Source organism: Panonychus citri, unplaced genomic scaffold, assembly GCF_014898815.1.
Source record: "Panonychus citri isolate SS breed McGregor unplaced genomic scaffold, ASM1489881v1 Contig00144, whole genome shotgun sequence".
NCBI classification, from domain to species: domain Eukaryota; kingdom Metazoa; phylum Arthropoda; class Arachnida; order Trombidiformes; family Tetranychidae; genus Panonychus; species Panonychus citri.
Window position 1 is genome coordinate 763,406 of NW_026515549.1, and position 18,087 is coordinate 781,492.

Sequence of the window (18,087 nt, forward strand, 5' to 3'; positions counted from 1 at the left end):
CAAGATCATGATTAAAATATGATCGTCAAAATTGAGATGATTATAGCGATATAATCATTTCAATCCTAATTTATCAATTGAGATTGAGAATCTTAACATTAACTCAAGTCATTGGATTGAAATAAAAACAATCAATGAGAAAATCAGTTGATTGTATTGATTTAATTTACATTTTTAAAGGTAGCCTTGGCAATAAATGACAAGGTCACAATTTAAATTATCGATTACCTTTCTGTCTTAATCAGTTGGGGCAAAAGTAGATTTGATGGTAATGATGAAAAATGATTAATCAATTGTAAACATTTTGGCTATCAAGTGAAACTAATCAACTAAATCACTAATAATCAACTTTAGAGATAAATAAATTGAATGATATTGTTGATTGTTACTTGATAATATCAATTGTTATGATAATCAATTTAAATTAATAAATTAAACATTAATATAAATCAATAATAATAAACAATTTGAATGAGCGGAAGTTTTTTCATCACAACAATAATAATAATCAACTCGCACTGGGATGTTGATTGTTATCTAATAACAGATTCACTGATTTAACTCTAATCATCAATCTTCATCTTCAAATTTAGCCGTTCGATCCAAACTAGCGATGAAATGAGCTGCATATCGATGTTTCGGTGGCACTACATGTGTTTTCCACATGAAATCGTCCCAATAATCAGGTTTCGCTTTACCGACATGCTGCAAATAGGCCGTTTCTTGGTCCTAAGAAGAGAAAATTTAAAAGGTGGAATTAGAACCAAATAAACCAAATGTATTAATAACAACATTTATGTTGGAATTTCAAATAGAAATCAATTCTTACCTTTGTTATGTAAGGTTTGGCTAAGACATTCATTGCTCTTTGGGTGTCTGATAATTCATAGAAAAAATCAACTTTATGACCTGTTCGAACTGGCGGAACCCATCGCGTTTTCCTGTGAATAAATTAAATCGAGAATAAACTAAATTAGTGTTGAATTTTCAATAACATAAAAGGAAAACAAGAGGAAAAGATATGAAAATAAAACGAATCATTTCAATTCCGAATTATCAACAATCACTTACCCTGAGGTCAAAGATCCAGGATACTTCGGAATATAACCAATAAAGGCTCCTTTCCACTTAGATAAAGAGCCAGTTAATCGCATTCTAAACGGATTAATTAAGTTTAAACAATTTACTTTATGTTAATCTGTTTAGAAAGAGAAATGAAAACAAATAAATTGAGTTGAAAAGTGAGTCGATCATCAGATGTTCTCAGAGCCGTACTGAGGAAACGATCCCTCATTTCACTCACTTCCTTTTCCTTTACTCTTGAATTTATGTTGAGTTTTTTGCGTTCAACTTGATTTGAATTAAATTTAATTTGATTTTGTGTTTATATCAATTTAATTTACTGTAATTAAAAGTGAAATTAGGTGACCATGCAAATCTTTATTCGTGGAGAAAGTACCTTCGCCTTCGAAGGAAATAATATTGATGATTTACAGGTAAGCAGCCCGGTTACTCTTTTTGAAAACATGTTCTATATTTTTCTTCACTTGTCTTACTTTTCTACGCTTTTAGGAACACATTGCCGAGATTGAAGGTTTACCTATTGAGGATCAAATTCTCTATTGTAATGGTAGAATTATTGATGATTTCAATTGGTGTGAAGTAGCTGATGGTGATGAAATTACAGTTGTTGGTAGACTTCTCGGTGGTAAAGTACATGGATCTCTTGCTCGTGCTGGTAAAGTTAAAGGTCAAACACCAAAAGTAGAGAAACAAGAGAAAAAGAAGAAAAAGACTGGCCGTGCCAAGCGTCGAATGTTGTACAATAAAAGATTCGTAAATGTTGTACAAGGATTTGGTAAAAAGAGAGGACCAAATGCCAACCAATAAGGATTGTTAATTGTTTAAGGTGCGTATCAGTTGATTTGTTCCAAAGACTTTCTTTGTGAATTCAAAAACTAACTTGTTTTTTTCAATTTTTCAATTTTTGGAACTATTGACTGGCACTCACAGATTGGCTTCCATGTTCATTGGCATTCGCATACACAAAACATCAACAAGTTATATAATCTTATTCATTTCTATATTGAACGTATAAATAAAAGCGTTTAATTGTCACTAAAATCCACTTAATGTCTCATTCAAATGATTACACGTGAAATCAGATCGCGATTTATTTCTCTACTATTACTGGTATAACATTAAATGAGAGAATATCTAACCCAAATGAACAGATTCCACCGAATTTGATGAAAATTCGAAAACAGAGATGGACAGTGAATTTAGAATCATTTCATTTCGTTTCATTGAATGATCTTTATTTACAAACCCAAATTGCGAACAATCAGATTGTTCATCAGGTGTTTGGAAAAGCGCGGACCAAATGATTAATAAATTTGATTTAAAGAGAAACAGCAAAGATATTTGTCACCGAAAACATGGACTTATTTTCCCATCGAACTGTACAATTGGCGTCGTTCGCTTGGTCCCAATAGCAGCTCGTTGAAGATTGAAAACCAGCTCCATTTTTCTGTACAATTGTACATGAAGCTAAAAGAATAGAATAAAAGAGAATCAATAATTACAATTCTTTTCTAAAACTGAGCCTTACCGATGAATTTGAATGGCCATTCACGCGAAACTAAACTCGAAATGATCTCATCGCAAATGGCGGCGGTCCATTGGTCCACTTTGTTGTGTTGGTAAGATGAACTTCCAATGGTCTTTTCAATTATGTCTTTTGTCATTTCACTGACCAAGTTTTTATCAAATGTTTTGTCCATCTTGTTGTTTGTATCAGTAGAATTTGATTGGCTTGACCTTCAAGTAAATTAATGAAATAAACTAATTATTGGATTACCTTTAAAGTGATAAAATGAAAGGTTAAACAATTGAAGAGTTAAGAAAAGAAAACGTTAAAAGAGTAAAAAAGTAACTTGATAAAAAGAGATTTAAATGAAACTGTTGGGATGAAATGTGTTTACTTCTGAGCACATATGATGACTGTGAAGAAATACAATAAAGATTGAGAGTTAATTTCATATAATTAATCAGCACAATTAGTAAACTTGATTAAAACATCAGATTAAAATGACAGAACCAAATTTTCATTGAGCCTCATCAGGCAATCAGCTGAGTTTTTATTAGTTACCAAGGAAACCGATTGACAGATTTACTTGTTTGTCAATTTTAAAATTAATTTTTAATCTAATTTTAAAATCTGATTATCTATTAATTACTGGATTTTATTTTTGGAAGATTAATTTTAATTGTAAGTTGAGAAGATCAAAAATCAAATGCTAATCTTAAAATTGATTAAATCATTTAGGGAGTAGTTTGGACTTCGCATTTAACTTGATCTTAATTTTCTTAATACACTTAACCAGATTAACTTTAAGTTAATTATTAATTTTTCTCATTAATTGTTGTTAATGATCACAGACAATAGTTAATTGTTGTAAATTAAGTAAATAATGTGAGTCCCTCTAGTGAATGAAAAATTAACAATGATGATGATGAGATGAAACCTGAACCAGAATCAATTGTTTGATCAAATGTTAAGACAACAACATAAGTTTCAATTCATTTAACAAGTTTCTTGCTTACTAACTGTCAACATGATTAACTAATTGTTGCTAACTTTCATTATCCAATGAGTTTATTTTATTTCCCCAATGAAAGTGACGTTTCACTATTAACGGTGTTTATGTTCAATTCAACAATTAACTTGTGATTTCCTCTTGTGACTTTTAATTGCTTCTCGAAAACATGAATGATAGAAGTACAAATGAAAATATCGACGACGATGAATCTTATTTAGATCCTCGAATTGAAATAAAACTTGAAGAACTCAACAAATGGACAGGAAAGATAAATACATTGGAAGGTCATTTCGAACAAGCTAATGGTCAATTTAGAAATATTCTAAGTGAATCAACTGATCGTTTGAAACAATTATCTAATAAATTAGGTAAATCAATCAATAAATCTCGTCCTTATTATGAAGCTCGCGATCAGCTGATTGAAATTCACTCAAAGTGTCAACGAGCAGCAATTAACTACGAAAAAGCATGTGAATCATATTTGGAAGCCAAAGAGAGAATCAAATCAGCGGAAAAAAAGTTCCTTTCATTTAAATATCAACAAAATAACAACAATTACAATTCAAATCATCGCCCTCGTCACCCCGATAATCATAATCATCATCAGAATCATTGTTGTCATGATTACAATGGTGAATTTGATACTACCTGGCAGGAGAAGCTCAATCAAGCTAATGTCAAGTTAATCGAAGCGGAATTAATGAAGAGGGAAAGTGAAAAAGTTCATTCGCAATCAATGAAAGATTTTCAATCGATGAAAATGATTGTGCTCAATTTGGAACGTAAATTAGCACGAAACCTTCAACGATCTAAAATCTATTTCGATGAAAAGAAAAGGTAAGCTGATTCAATAGAACAACTGATCAGATGATTAATTGTTTTTCTTTTTATTAATCATCATTTCCTGATTGTTTCACCTTTCACTTTATAAGAATCACTAATATCTCATAGTTATCGTTTAATTGATTTCCAATCAATAGTTGAAAACAAAAACAAAAACTCAATCAAATTAATTTTAGTTTATTAAAAATCAACCAAGTGAATTTGTTGATCGTTGAAGGTTAATTATTGATGTAAAACTAATTGTGTTCAGACTGTGTTAAGTTAATTGTGTAAACTTTTCCGATTTCCAATCAATTTCTATGTAATTTTTTTCCCCACAAAATGTTAATTCACTAAAGCAAATGAACTTTCAATTTAATAATAGTTACTTTTACTAGAATCTCAATAGTTAATTACCTCAACAATTAACTTGAAACTGTTGATTAGTCGACTGTTATTTTATTAAGTTGCTGATTTTAATTGTTAGTTCAATGTCAATTTGTGTATTATGATTAACACAATGTTGATCAAATAAACATGTTTACTAAATGATTAATAACTCCAGTCAAATATTGACGTAAATTTTACTAATTGTTGATCATATTTCTTTCTGTTTACAATTATCTTTAGATTCCAACACCAATTGGCACTGATTAAAGAAGATATTGAATTAACTGTGAATCAAATTAATTGTTCCAAATCACGATATGCATCAACCTTAAGGGAATTGGAATCAATCTCAGAGGAAATTCATATGAAGAGAAAATTTCGAGGTGAAGTTCGACAGACTCGAACTTCACCTCGAGAACCAGGAGATGGAGCCGAGGATAAAAGCGATAAAGAGAATCAACAACAACTTCAGAATCGAAATATTAAATATTCTCAAAGCGATTCAATAGAAAAAAACCTCACCTTAAGATTGAAAGATTCATCAACATCTCGAATTGATGTTACTAGTCAAAAGAATCTTTTCTGTTCATGTAATAATCTCAAAAAGAAAAATTCAAATTCTATCATCTCGATGGAGAAAAAAGTTCCAATGGAAAAACAAGATATCGACTTCCTCGCGAAAGTGTCGCAAAAGTGGCATCTCCATTATTCTGACACTTTCGGTCCAATCTATTGCAATCTAGTTCTTAAATAATGACTAATTAGGCTCGTCGATTTATCCATTCGATTGACAATAAATGAATTTTATTCATAATCTATTATTAATCTAGTTCTCAATCTATTGTAACATGATCGTGAAGAAAAAAGTCACTTTGAGGATTAATGTTAAAAGTACAATGTGATGATGAAATGACCTGCGATTTCATGAATTCAGAGAAAGAGGAAAACAAGTTACCATGAACAACTAATCACAATTAAGATTAGATTGGAAATGTTCAGTGGGTTGATTGATTGACTGACACACACAGAGCATTACAAACAATTATAGTTAATCAGTTAACCCGTTTCACTAATAATCTCATCTTCATGCTGATCTTCATGTAAGTCAATGACGATAAGAAGATAATATTTACAATAAGAAAACTGAGCTAATCCAGTTAATCCAACGTGTTAATCATTATTGAAATTGAAAACAATTGACGATGAATTAATAGTGAATTTTACCAATCAATCAAAGATGAGAATGGTAAACAAACTGATTATAAATAAACATATCGGGTTAGTCATGATCAGAGATAATCGCCTAACGGTCACGGTCAATGGCCTTTTGACTTAATATCAAATGTTTATCGTAGGAAGATGAAGTTCAAGAGTTTTTCTCCATTTTTCCGGATCAGATGATAATTAGTATGCTACTTATCATCTTTATCTTTATTTTCATCTATTGGTCAGTTTTCTTGTTATTTTGCTTCTTCCCTCATCACTTGAACCCTCAAGATGACCACAACAAGTAGACACACACCATTTAACTTTACTGTTTATATTTATGGTCAACAATCAACGGAGATTAATAAATTAGCTAATGAGGAAATGAATTGATTGCTTCTGTGAAAATCAATACAATTTTAGATCAAAGTTAATCCTTTACAATCAACTTGAATTATCATGTAATCAGAATTATCGTCTATTATTATTAGATTAATTTTTCTATGTTAAGGTCAATTGAAATTACTACAAATAAAGAGATCATTGATCTTGGAACTTTTCTAAGAAAATCTGAGACTATTTTCAATTCTTTCACTTCACATGAATGTTATTACCCTGTTGCTCAGGATATTATCGGAATTTCATCTTTACCATTGACTTTCTTTCCTTGTCTCAAAATGTGTTCCAAGAAAATGATCAAAGTTTATCCTCATGAAGCGTTGGCGTTACTGTTAAGTTGAAACTCTTGGTTATCATAATCTAATCCTGTTCCAAGATATTAATCTGTGGTTAACGGTATTTCATTGGTTGGGATGAAAGAGGAAAAAAGGTTGGATGACAAGGATGCAAAGAGATGATGAGGATGATGAGGATGATAAAGATGACAAAAGAAAGATGGAAACTCAACAAAAAGCTAGTGAACTTGATGATTACGATAATCACAATGAGCGTATTATGTTAATCTCAGTTGTTATTATTTGAGTTTCAGCCCAAAAATTGAAAGATCGAGTGAGTAAAGCAGGAAGATAAGGAATGATAGAGAGAGAGAGAGGGGAGAGGGAGATGATGAGGAAGAGAGTGAGCTAATGGCCTTAACTCCCAGTGTTAACTTTGTCCGCTCTGTTATAGTGATTGCTCAGCGACCGGATTTCATTTTATCATTTCAGCTCTTCGCCATCTTTATATCCACTTGCACATTAAAAGCACCTTCAAGTTTTCAAATGGTTACAGTTAATTGTGAAAGTTTGTCCTGTGAAAACAATCAAATTTAATTTAATTGTTCTTCTAATTTATATGCATTCAAGTTTACTTTTAATTCAATCTGTTATTTACTCTGAAATTATTTAATCATTGGTGTTGTAACCTTGACCCTTCAATTGTAAATCTTAATTGTTGTATTTGATTCACATAATTTATCCTTTTTTAGCCAACAATCAACCTTTAAAAAATATTACCAAAAGATTTTCATTGTTTCTTGATTGTTAGAAGATTACTTTTCCTCTCGTTGTTTAATCATTTACAAATTGCAACATCATCAATATGCTCAATCATTTGATTCATCACAATCAATTTAATTGTGTTTCCATAATCATCTTACTTCTGGTTCAATTTACATTCAAAGTTTCATCTCATGGAAGATTAATTCGTCCCCCTGGCCGATCAACTGCTTGGCGATACGGTTTTCCAACTACAATTAATTATAATGATAATGAACTTTTCTGTGGTGGATTTACGGTGAGTTTAATTGTTCCCCGAATATTAATTATCTTTTCTTGTCTAATCATGGAACTTTTTTCTCCAAATCATGTTAATCATTTCCTCGATCGCATATATTATTTTCTACTTTGAATTGCGAATTTCGTTTTCAATTCTCAAGTTTTAAATACCTTCACTTAGAAGTTTTTAGAAAGTTTCGATCAAACGATTAACATGGTTTCGAATGATAAACCATTTTTGTCTCGAAATTGAACTTTGTCAATTATGAGAAAACTTTTTTCTAATCATTTCATTGTTCAATGAATCTTGATTATTGTTGGTAAATTACCTGAACAATTACCAAACTTTCATTTTCTTTTCTTCTTTTAAATTCAAATAATATTTTCTCTCTTCACAATTTCGGCCCACCCTCAATTTCAGAGGTTATTTCAGGTCGAATGTTATTCAATAGCATGTTAGTTTAACCGACGACGAGTTTTCAATAGTAAAATTAAAAGTTCTCTAGATCAATTATAATAATAATCTAATCAGATCTCAGTTTATTTGGCAATTGTATTAATCATAATTATCATGAAATCATTGAATCATTTCAATTAATTGTTGTTTGCAATTGAAATACAAGGTTATGAGCTTTTATGATAAAATCAAATAGTTCATCAGCTTGAATTGAATAATCTAACTTGTATCAAGGTTAATTAATCATTCTAATTGTCTATAAAGTATTTCCTTTATTATTATACCACAGGTATACTGATTATTAATATTTCCAAATAAAGGATTAATAATTTAAGTCTTTATGATCATCATAAAACTGACTCATTTCCGTTTTCTTTGATTTCTGTTTTTTAGGTTCAATGGGAATTGAATAACGGTAAATGTGGTATCTGTGGTGATTCATATTCTGGTGTAAGATATAATGAACTTCCTGACGGAAAATATACCAAACCTTTGATTATCACAGGCAATTACTCTGAAAGTGAAACAATCACGGCGTCAGTGCAATTGACCGCGAATCATCGGGGTTTCTTTACATTTCGATTATGTCCAGCACCAGGTGAGAGAGTCGAGGTGACGCAGGAATGTTTGGACGATCAAATTCTTGAAGTTCGAAATTCAGTTGATGGTCAACGTTACCAATACACTGTTCCGGATGATGCCCAAAGAGTTTATGAAGTATCTTTGGCTCTTCCTCATGGACTGACCTGTTCACGGTGTGTACTTCAATGGACTTACACTGCAGGAAACAATTGGGGTCCTTGTGACAATGGTACTTCAGCTGTCGGGTGTGGTCCTCAGGAGACTTTCAGAGCTTGTGCAGATATCAGTATCAGTTCTGGTTCTAAGCCAAATGATAAACTACCAGATGATATCGATCTACCTGAGACTGATAACGATCTAGATTCATCCACTCCTAAAGCACAATCAACAAAAACACCAACTACAAAAGCTTCAGTCACAACGGTCGATCCTAAAAATGAGATTGAAAGAGAGTCGGTAACAGTTGAACCGACAAGGAAGTGGCTCGTTGATCTCAGACCAGGAACGGGAGCTTCATGGACACCGTTCCCTTGGGTTTATTCAACTAAGCCATCAACCCGCGAAACCGAACCAACCACTCCTCGATCAACTAGGAAATTGCCCCCTTCAACCACTACAACCACCACCACAACCACAACCACAACCCCATCACCTAGTCAATCATCAGAAACATTGAAGTGTGTCTCTTATGGACGTTATCGAAAATTATCCGGAATGGATCAATGGTGTACCGATAATTGTGCCGCTGGTTTCTGTCCTGCTTCACATTGTAAATGCAAATAATTTAGTAACACAATCAAGCGACCCACCAAACAATCCAATTATTGGCTAATCAGTTGAAATCATTTCTGATTGTTTTCAATTACCATTGATAATATATTGGATCGATCTCAGTAATCACTTACAGTTTAGATTAATCGTCTTTTTAATTTCCTCAAATGAAACAAAACAAAATTAAAATTCCTATGAAACTGTAACCAAAACACCAACGGCCAAAACCACAATAAATTGTATTTAAACTTTCAATCAATCAAAATTTTCAGCAATCAACAAGTTATGATAAAGTTACTTTGTTCTCATTGTTTTTCAATTTCAATCAAGACTTGACTGAGTTTCTGTATCCTTGAGATTATTTTACCACAAACTTCATGTTTTAATCTCAGTGAAAATTGAATAAAAATAGAGCCAAAGATACAGTGCGTGCAATAAAGTTTAGCAATTGATCAAAATGTAATCTATTGATGATAGCTATGAGTAGAATATGAGTAGAAATTAAAACTTCAAATTTTCAGAAATGAAGACAATCATGTTAATTAAATGAAAACTTGATGATTTTTGTAGCTTGATTAACTTTTAATAAGTATCTTGACCATTTTTACACTTAAATTGAAATGAGAAACAAAATTGACCGCAGTTGATTGTGTGAACATGAAAATTTAACCTTTCGTTTGATGATTTGCATGTTTAATCATCTGAATAATTGAGCTCTGATTGTAATTGCAATGAAAGCTAAAACTCTAAAAGCGACTAGAAGAACTCCTAGAGCGATGAAATTAAATGTGACATTATTTTCGTCGAAATGTAGCCTTTCGATTACTCCTTTCCCATCCAATATACATCCAAGCCCTGGGGGCAAAGCGTCTCGAAGACCTTCAATTTCAGTCATGTTGGGCACTAGAGCTCCGACCAACGAGCCTAAATGATCAGAATCTGGAATATCACAGGAAATGTTAGTAACTTTACGCCATTGATTAACTACGAGAATCTCATTTCCATAGTAAAACCAGCTGAGATATTTAATCCATGCCAGATAATGGGGAATTGACCTGAAGAAATGGATAAACGGGAAAAGAAACCGAAACAATTAATACACTTGAAATCGAGAATCGATTCCAATCAGGATGAACATACTTATTATTCAAGAAAAGTCCACCAAACAACATGAGTGGAATCATGAACGGCGGTGCTATCGACAATCCCATGGTGACACTTTTACTGATGCACGAGATGAAATAGCCAAAACCACAGGCGACATTTGCAATTAGCACCAAAACCATGGCCGTTAAATAAAAGACTTGGATCTCGTCGTACAAGCCGATCATCCAATAAGTTATGGCAGCGAAACCAAAGGGTAAGAAAACGAAATACGGTAACTCGGCCAATAATTTCGAAAGAAAGTAAACGGCAATCGAATAAAGTCCATTGCCATATTCACGAATAAATATCGGTAATTCCAAGCAGAAAGTCTGAGAAAATTTTAGAGAAAATGAATTGCGAACTTTTTACAAAAACAAACAGCGAACTGTTCAAAGTGAACTTACATTAACGACTGCAAAGACATTCGTAAATGTGACATTAGCTAATAAGATGAACAAGGCTCCGTTGATGTTCATGATTCCTTCTTGGCTGTATTCTTGTTTCCAGTAAACGACACCGAGAAGAAGAGCAACAAACTATGAGAGGAGAAAAGAAAGTTATCGATTCGCTTTTCTATTCGACCTGATCGGGACTTACGATTGTTTGTGCCACTCTGAAAAAGGTTAAAAGAGGATCTCGAAGATTAGTCAACCATGATCTCCAAACGACCCATTTAATTTGCGTACAAAAGCCTCGTTTGTACGAGAATCGAATCGGTCTTTTGTAGCCTCCTTTCTGGTCTATTTGTCTTTGCGCTTGTGCCGTGCGTGAAATGCTAACGGATTCCGAGAATTTAGAACAAATTCTCTGTGATGACAAATTGATAATATCAGAAAGATTGAACGAGAGATGAAATTTCTATCATTTGGTTGGAAAATATTAACTTACGGAAACTTTTCGTTTGCACTCATCTTCTTTTCCAGGTATGATTGCGAGTTGCTGGACATAGAAATCGGCAGGATTATAATTGGATGGACATCGAAGTCCAATTCGAGAGAAAAAAATAAGAGCATCAGCTGAACTTCCCATGAAAGCGACTCTTCCCTGAGAAAGTAAAAGTATCTCATCGAACATTTCAAAAACTTGAGATGAAGGTTGATGAATAGTCGCTAATATGGTTCGTCGAGTCGCTGCCATTGACCTTAAAACGCTGACAACACTTTGAGCCATAAAAGAGTCTAATCCAGACGTCGGTTCATCACAGAAAAGTATCGACGGATCAGTTAGAATCTAAAAAAGAAAAAAGTTCAACATCAACTCGAAACTTTTGTTTTCACATCTTCGATATAGCGAAAGTGATTCTCACCTCCGAGGCGAATGCGAGTCTTTTCATTTCTCCCCCAGAAATTGACTTATCCATTCCCGGTGAACCGATACGAAAATTTTCAATCTTTTTCAATCCGAGCTTTAAATTAACAATCAACAATTAATCTCGAGTCATAATTAACACTTCAATTTACCTCTAAAATAACATTGTCAACCTTGGCTTTGATCTCTCGATCTGATCCATCGCTTGTCCGTAAATGAGCCTTAAAAATCAAAAGAAATGAATGGAACCATGAAAAGGACATCATGTTACGATAGATCCTTGAGTTTTTCATGAGATAATCAAACAATTAAGAATCTTTAGAAAGATTCAAAGTGTTGTTTGTATTGTGATCTTTTTTTACTCTTCTCTTTTGTTATCATGTGTAGAATATAGTTAATTGTGTTAATCAAGGTGATTCAAGATTCTCAATAAAGAATCAATAGTTTACCTGGAATGTGAGATGTTCACGGACTGTTAACACACCGATAAACATATCATCCTGTTGAACGTAAGCCGAACAAGCGGCCATTTTATCGGCAGTCGCGATTTGACCATTGAGAAGTACTTTACCCCCCACGTCGAGATTTCGTAGATTTCGACCTGTTAGAACATTTAGAAAGGTCGTTTTACCCGCTCCAGAGGCTCCCATGATCGCCAAGAGATGGCCACTTTCCACACTACCGGTCACTTTACAATCGAATTGAAAAACAAACAATTAATACTCATTCAAATTTAATCTTCTATTATAATCCAATATATTGAGTGTCTCTCTCTCTCTTCCCAGTGCTCTTACAAATCAAATTTACTTTTTAAATTTCAAACTAAATCAGCACGAACTGAATCAATCTATTGTTGACCAGGACAATTAACTTACCATTTTTAATAATAGGAATTGATGTATTGGTCGATGCCGTCGATTTGAACAATCCTCTTCCTGGTCGAACCGAAACACTTAATTCTTGCCATTCAATCGTAACTGGTTGAAAAGTTGATTGACTTTCTAGATGTTTATCATTGAATCCGTTGAATCCATGGTGAAAAACTAATTATATAATTAACAAATGAGTGAATTAATTGACAATCAATGCAATAAAAGTTACCAATCAAGTTTAAATATACCAACAATCATCAATATGCAATATAATTGCTGATATATTAATGAATCTGGTTAAACCCGTTTTTCAGTTGCTCGACGGACTATTAGTGTACCTGAATGTGACCTTGACAAAGTGATATGAGGCGATTGATTTTTACCTGGTACTTTATTGTTGGACAATCTATCCTGATGATATGACTGATAAAGGTGATGATATGGTGAAGATAAATAGTGAGCATGATGTCGTATTGTTGAATGATAATAACGAGAAAGTATTTCCGGATCCTTGGGAGGATATCGATCAACAGTTCGAACACTCATCACAGAATGAGGTTGATTAACGAATTGTCCAGGTGACTTTTTAACATTATTGTTCCCCATCTTAATCAATTATCGATGAATTAACTAACAATTTTCCAACAATTAGCTGATTGACATTAATAAAAACACTTAACTCAAGAATTAGGATTTTACCGTTAGATTTTAAAAGTTAAAACTTGATTCCAATTCAATGAAGATTATTGATTATTGATTGTGTCTGGTTTTGGATTTCACAAATTCAATCAAATCAATCACAGTTAACATTGTTTAAATTATCACACAATCCGATGGTAAATTAGTATAATTATCAGTAAATCACTTTAATTAGGTGACTGACTTGTTGTTATGTTTAGATGTAAACAGAAAATTATAATGATAAAAATGGCGAAATTGATGATGAAAATTCAATGTTTTCTTAATGAAATCATGATCGTGGTGAAGATGAAAATGATTATTGTAATCAAATGGAATTGAACAATTTGTATTTTAAGCATAACGAAGCAACAAAAATATATGGAGGTCACTATTACGATTTTATGAATAAGATGAGGAGAAAAAAAATAATATTAATACAACATTGATTCAGAATGAAAAAGGAATGAAGTTTAATAGAAAAGGATGAAGATGATGAGAAGATGATAACGGGAGAGAGAGAGAGAGAGAGCAACAAGGTTATCGTACTCAGGTACCAATATTTTAGAACGATCTTTTCTCCATCTCTTGTCACTGAAAGATGAAGATGAAGATGATAAGAGAGAGAGAGAGAAGATCAAGTCTTAGAACCAGTTAGTTGAAAGATGGACTCGTTTTCTTAATAAGTATTATCTTGTTATCTCATTTAGGATATTCCTGGTCAACACTCGAGGCGGAGCCGAAAGTCCGATCAATGGAATGCAAAAGTTCAGGAAATGAAAATAAATATAACCTGAGTGAAAAACTGACCAATTTCCAGTGAAAGAACTGTAATTGTTCAATTAAATTAATATCAACAATTTATTATTAATATAATTCTTGTTTTCCACAATTGAAATCCCCTTTTAATGGTCAATAAATTGACCATCATCATCATCGCTTTATTTTACCGCTTTCCTGGCATATTCAGATTCTTACCTTGGTCTTATATTGATTTTGTTTTTCAAAGAAAAACTTTTAATTAAAAGTTCACAGATTATTATCATTGATTTACTTTTTATTAATAATTTTCCTGAGAAAAATAATCGATCGGTTTATTATTTTTCTTGTTACTCTGCTGTCAGTGTGTCTCTTATGGACGTTATCGAAAATTATCCGGAATGGATCAATGGTGTACCGATAATTGTGCCGCTGGTTTCTGTCCTACTTCACATTGTAAATGCAAATAATTTAGTAACACAATCAAGCGACCCACCAAACAATCCAATTATTGGCTAATCAGTTGAAATCATTTCTGATTGTTTTCAATTACCATTGATAATATATTGGATCGATCTCAGTAATCACTTACAGTTTAGATTAATCGTCTTTTTAATTTCCTCAAATGAAACAAAACAAAATTAAAATTCCTATGAAACTGTAACCAAAACACCAACGGCCAAAACCACAATAAATTGTATTTAAACTTTCAATCAATCAAAATTTTCAGCAATCAACAAGTTATGATAAAGTTACTTTGTTCTCATTGTTTTTCAATTCCAATCAAGACTTGACTGAGTTTCTGTATCCTTGAGATTATTTTACCACAAACTTCATGTTTTAATCTCAGTGAAAATTGAATAAAAATAGAACCAAAGATACAGTGCGTGCAATAAAGTTTAGCAATTGATCAAAATGTAATCTATTAATGATAGCTTTCGTATGAGTAGAAATTAAAAGTTCAAATTTTCAGAAATGAAGACAATCATGTTAATTTAATGAAAACTTGATGATTTAAACATTAAACTTGAGTTGTTGGACCTTAGATGAGTCGATTTGGTGATAAAGTAGAGTTTTATTGATTCGTAAGACCTTTCCGGTCGTTAATGGGACTGGGCAACCTCAAGTGTTTTCCTCCAGCGGTCACATTTTATTCAATCGAATTGTAATTCAAATCTGTTCTGCCTTATTTGTACATATAATCTCATTTGTATTTCCGTTTCTCCCGCCTTCCAAGTTTTAAGTTTTTTTCTTTCGTTATTTCTTTATTTTCTTCATTGACTTCATCAGTTGATAGGCACTTCGGAAATCCAGTCGTCTAAAAATTCAAGAGAGAAAAGATCAAGTAGACAGAGGGAAAAAAGAGAGATTGATATTTGGTCGAAAGAAAAAAAGACAGAAGAAAAAGTAAGAGAACTATTAATCGATATTCTTTTTCTTGTATCGATGAAAATCGACGCCAAAATTTCGATATCGATAATATCGCCCATCACTACTCTTTTTCCTAGAGTTTCGCAATGCTGCTCCAAAGTATTTATCGATATAAAAAGTATGGTAACACAGAATATCAAAATATTACTAATGCAAAAACATCGTCAAAAATCGCGATTTTTACCGAGCTATCGCACAATTTTAACGATTAAAAGTTCGATCTTTTTTAGAAAATCGATCTGAAAATAGATTTTTTTCGATTTTATTGGTATCTAATAAAAAAGTATCAATAAGTATTCCAAGTTGAAAATCGATACAACAGTATTGCAGAAATACCACTTTTTCCTTCATTTCATTTTCTTTTCTGTTTCAGTTCAATTGTTTTCTCTGTTCCTCTCCATCAAGATACCTTTACAATTTACTGAAGTTATTAGTAATTAAGGTAAGTATCTAATTCTTAATTTATTTGTTGGGCCTCGACCTCTGGTTTTCTATTCATTTCAATGACACAATTAATTTTTCTCATATAAACTCCTTCATTTTATTATGTAAAAAAGCTTAATTTTCATGAGCTTCTTTTAAAAGCTAATTTGCCACTCCTTAGATTTTTCTCTTTTTAATTATCTTGACCTGTTCAACTGTTCGTCTTAGTCATTTATTTCATTGTCTCTTCCATTTTCCACCATTTCTACTGCCAGTTTCACTCACTCTCTTTCTCTCTCTCTATTCAAACCTCTTTTTACCTGTTATAGTGACCTGAAAGTGTTACATTGTTTTCTTTTTCTTTGTTACCTGGATTCATTTTTCTCTCAAACATGTAAAAAACTTTCTATTCTTCGGTTGATTGAATAACCACTTATCGTTTTTAATTCATTTTCTCTTCTTTCATCTGTTTACTCATTTTACCTTTTGTTTTCCTCTTGTGTTAATTCAATTTCTCAAAATTGTTCTCTTTTTTTCCTTTAATCTATATAGAATTGATCGAACAAAATCTTCAAAACTTTCACAAATTTGATCAAAAATACTCCGAGTTATCACCATGATGTCCTTTATGAACCTAGAAGCTTCCAGCTTTCTCTTCATTGTCTTGGTTGCCTCTTCCTTGATCAATACATCATCTCAACAAAGCATCTTTGGTATTAATGTTCCACAAACTGTTGAATGTTTCAAAAAGATCACCTCAGCTTTGGGCACTTGTGAACAAGTACTTCAAGATCGACTTGACTTGGTTGATAAAGCCAGTGAACAAACAGGGGATAAAGTGGACAAAACAATGTTCTCTTGTTGTTATTTTGCTGAATTCTCTCATTGTTTGGATTCTAAAACGGAAGGAAAATGTGGTAAAGACATCAGTAGTGCGATTGCCTCTGGAGCCAGTTCAGTTGCCAAAGTTCTCAATTCAAAATGTGAAGAATATGAATACTATGTAAGTTGAAAGAAGCAGCTTTTTTAATTGAATTTCTATTGTTACAATTTGACAGGAAAAGAAGATAAGTTGAGTGATTAGTAATACTAATTATCTCTTGCTGCTTTTGTTTGAAAATGTATCACTCATTTTATCACAAAGTCTCCTGTTAGTCAGCAGAATTATGCAAAAAAAACTGTTCAATATTCTAGATATTTGTCTTGTTAATCAAAAGCTCTCAAGAGTCATTAGTTAAAACCTGATCTTAAGTTTTCTCTTCTTGTTTTCTTATCATTTTTACATTTAAATTGTTTCTCAACTGTTATTGCTCAACAATCTTACTAATTAACTCTTCTGCCTCCATTTTTTCACACAGAGTGCGAAATGTCTGTTTGTTGTCTACCTTAACTACATCGTAGTTATCGCCATCATCTTGGCTGTGATTTCCGTCGCTAGTTGCGTCATTGGTTGCCTTCGTCGTCGTTAAACTCCAACATCATCAAGAACAACTCAACTACCATCATTATGAACAAACAACAAATTTTTGAAAACCTTCACGATCATCTATTGTCATCTCCCACCTCTATCAAAAAATGAAGTTTTTATCCCCTGTCATTTTTTTTCATCAGCACTTCCCATCTAATCTACCTCCTGATTAGTTTCAATAACAAAATCCTCATTACTTTAATGATGCAACTTTTTGCTAATTAATTTTCAGCTTGAAAATTTTTGATGTTTGCTGAAAAGCTCATTGAATCTCTTCCTGTTAATTTCTGTAATGATGTGAATCCTCTAACTTTTTCTAATCCCTTATGTTCATTATTGATTTATCATTATAATTTCTTTTTGCTCTGTAACCTGCAATGTTTTTCATTTCTTTCAATTCTCTTTTCCGTCCAATCTCCTTCCATAAAAACGCTATCCCGTCCGTCTATCAGTTTAT

The 18,087-nt window shown here is 32.4% G+C and overlaps 7 protein-coding genes across 9 annotated transcripts; 4 read left to right on the forward strand and 3 right to left on the reverse strand.

The window, feature by feature from the left end:
* Positions 1-382: 382 nt before the first annotated feature.
* LOC128396548 (uncharacterized) lies at positions 383-1,245 on the reverse strand. The gene is made up of 3 exons (XM_053357147.1): positions 1,072-1,245; positions 830-941; positions 383-729 (listed from the first exon to the last, which is right to left on the reverse strand). The coding sequence occupies exons 1-3, from the start codon at positions 1,152-1,154 to the stop codon at positions 571-573; spliced, it is 354 nt and encodes a 117-aa protein (XP_053213122.1). The 5' UTR covers positions 1,155-1,245; the 3' UTR covers positions 383-570.
* A 37-nt stretch (positions 1,246-1,282) lies between these two features.
* On the forward strand, positions 1,283-2,124 carry LOC128396547 (FAU ubiquitin-like and ribosomal protein S30). The gene is made up of 3 exons (XM_053357146.1): positions 1,283-1,496; positions 1,573-1,909; positions 2,014-2,124. Exons 1-2 carry the CDS (start codon positions 1,431-1,433, stop codon positions 1,888-1,890), a joined length of 384 nt encoding a protein of 127 aa, XP_053213121.1. The 5' UTR covers positions 1,283-1,430; the 3' UTR covers positions 1,891-1,909; positions 2,014-2,124.
* Positions 2,125-2,281: 157 nt separating this feature from the next.
* On the reverse strand, positions 2,282-3,087 carry LOC128396549 (dynein light chain Tctex-type 1-like). The gene is made up of 2 exons (XM_053357148.1): positions 2,612-3,087; positions 2,282-2,550 (listed from the first exon to the last, which is right to left on the reverse strand). The coding sequence occupies exons 1-2, from the start codon at positions 2,781-2,783 to the stop codon at positions 2,402-2,404; spliced, it is 321 nt and encodes a 106-aa protein (XP_053213123.1). The 5' UTR covers positions 2,784-3,087; the 3' UTR covers positions 2,282-2,401.
* Positions 3,088-3,243: 156 nt separating this feature from the next.
* LOC128396545 (SH3 domain-binding protein 5 homolog) lies at positions 3,244-5,622 on the forward strand. Its single transcript, XM_053357143.1, has 2 exons — positions 3,244-4,439; positions 5,055-5,622. Exons 1-2 carry the CDS (start codon positions 3,769-3,771, stop codon positions 5,566-5,568), a joined length of 1,185 nt encoding a protein of 394 aa, XP_053213118.1. The 5' UTR covers positions 3,244-3,768; the 3' UTR covers positions 5,569-5,622.
* A 1,515-nt stretch (positions 5,623-7,137) lies between these two features.
* On the forward strand, positions 7,138-9,810 carry LOC128396445 (uncharacterized). Its single transcript, XM_053357034.1, has 2 exons — positions 7,138-7,754; positions 8,586-9,810. The coding sequence occupies exons 1-2, from the start codon at positions 7,560-7,562 to the stop codon at positions 9,555-9,557; spliced, it is 1,167 nt and encodes a 388-aa protein (XP_053213009.1). The 5' UTR covers positions 7,138-7,559; the 3' UTR covers positions 9,558-9,810.
* Positions 9,811-10,083: 273 nt separating this feature from the next.
* On the reverse strand, positions 10,084-14,162 carry LOC128396443 (protein white-like). Of its 2 annotated transcripts, none has more exons than XM_053357032.1 (10): positions 13,210-14,162; positions 12,875-13,042; positions 12,449-12,687; positions 12,152-12,220; positions 11,998-12,096; positions 11,580-11,921; positions 11,289-11,498; positions 11,096-11,227; positions 10,686-11,020; positions 10,084-10,600 (listed from the first exon to the last, which is right to left on the reverse strand). In XM_053357032.1, exons 1-10 carry the CDS (start codon positions 13,475-13,477, stop codon positions 10,243-10,245), a joined length of 2,220 nt encoding a protein of 739 aa, XP_053213007.1. In that variant the 5' UTR covers positions 13,478-14,162; the 3' UTR covers positions 10,084-10,242. The 2 variants fall into 2 exon arrangements, with proteins under 2 accessions (XP_053213007.1, XP_053213008.1); XM_053357033.1 differs by having other exon boundaries at positions 10,085-10,600; positions 13,255-14,157.
* Positions 14,163-16,023: 1,861 nt separating this feature from the next.
* On the forward strand, positions 16,024-18,001 carry LOC128396556 (uncharacterized). 2 transcript variants are annotated; one of them, XM_053357157.1, is made up of 3 exons: positions 16,024-16,181; positions 16,715-17,165; positions 17,521-18,001. In XM_053357157.1, the coding sequence occupies exons 2-3, from the start codon at positions 16,779-16,781 to the stop codon at positions 17,629-17,631; spliced, it is 498 nt and encodes a 165-aa protein (XP_053213132.1). In that variant the 5' UTR covers positions 16,024-16,181; positions 16,715-16,778; the 3' UTR covers positions 17,632-18,001. The 2 variants fall into 2 exon arrangements, with proteins under 2 accessions (XP_053213132.1, XP_053213133.1); XM_053357158.1 differs by lacking the exon at positions 16,024-16,181 and adding an exon at positions 16,402-16,556.
* Positions 18,002-18,087: the final 86 nt, after the last annotated feature.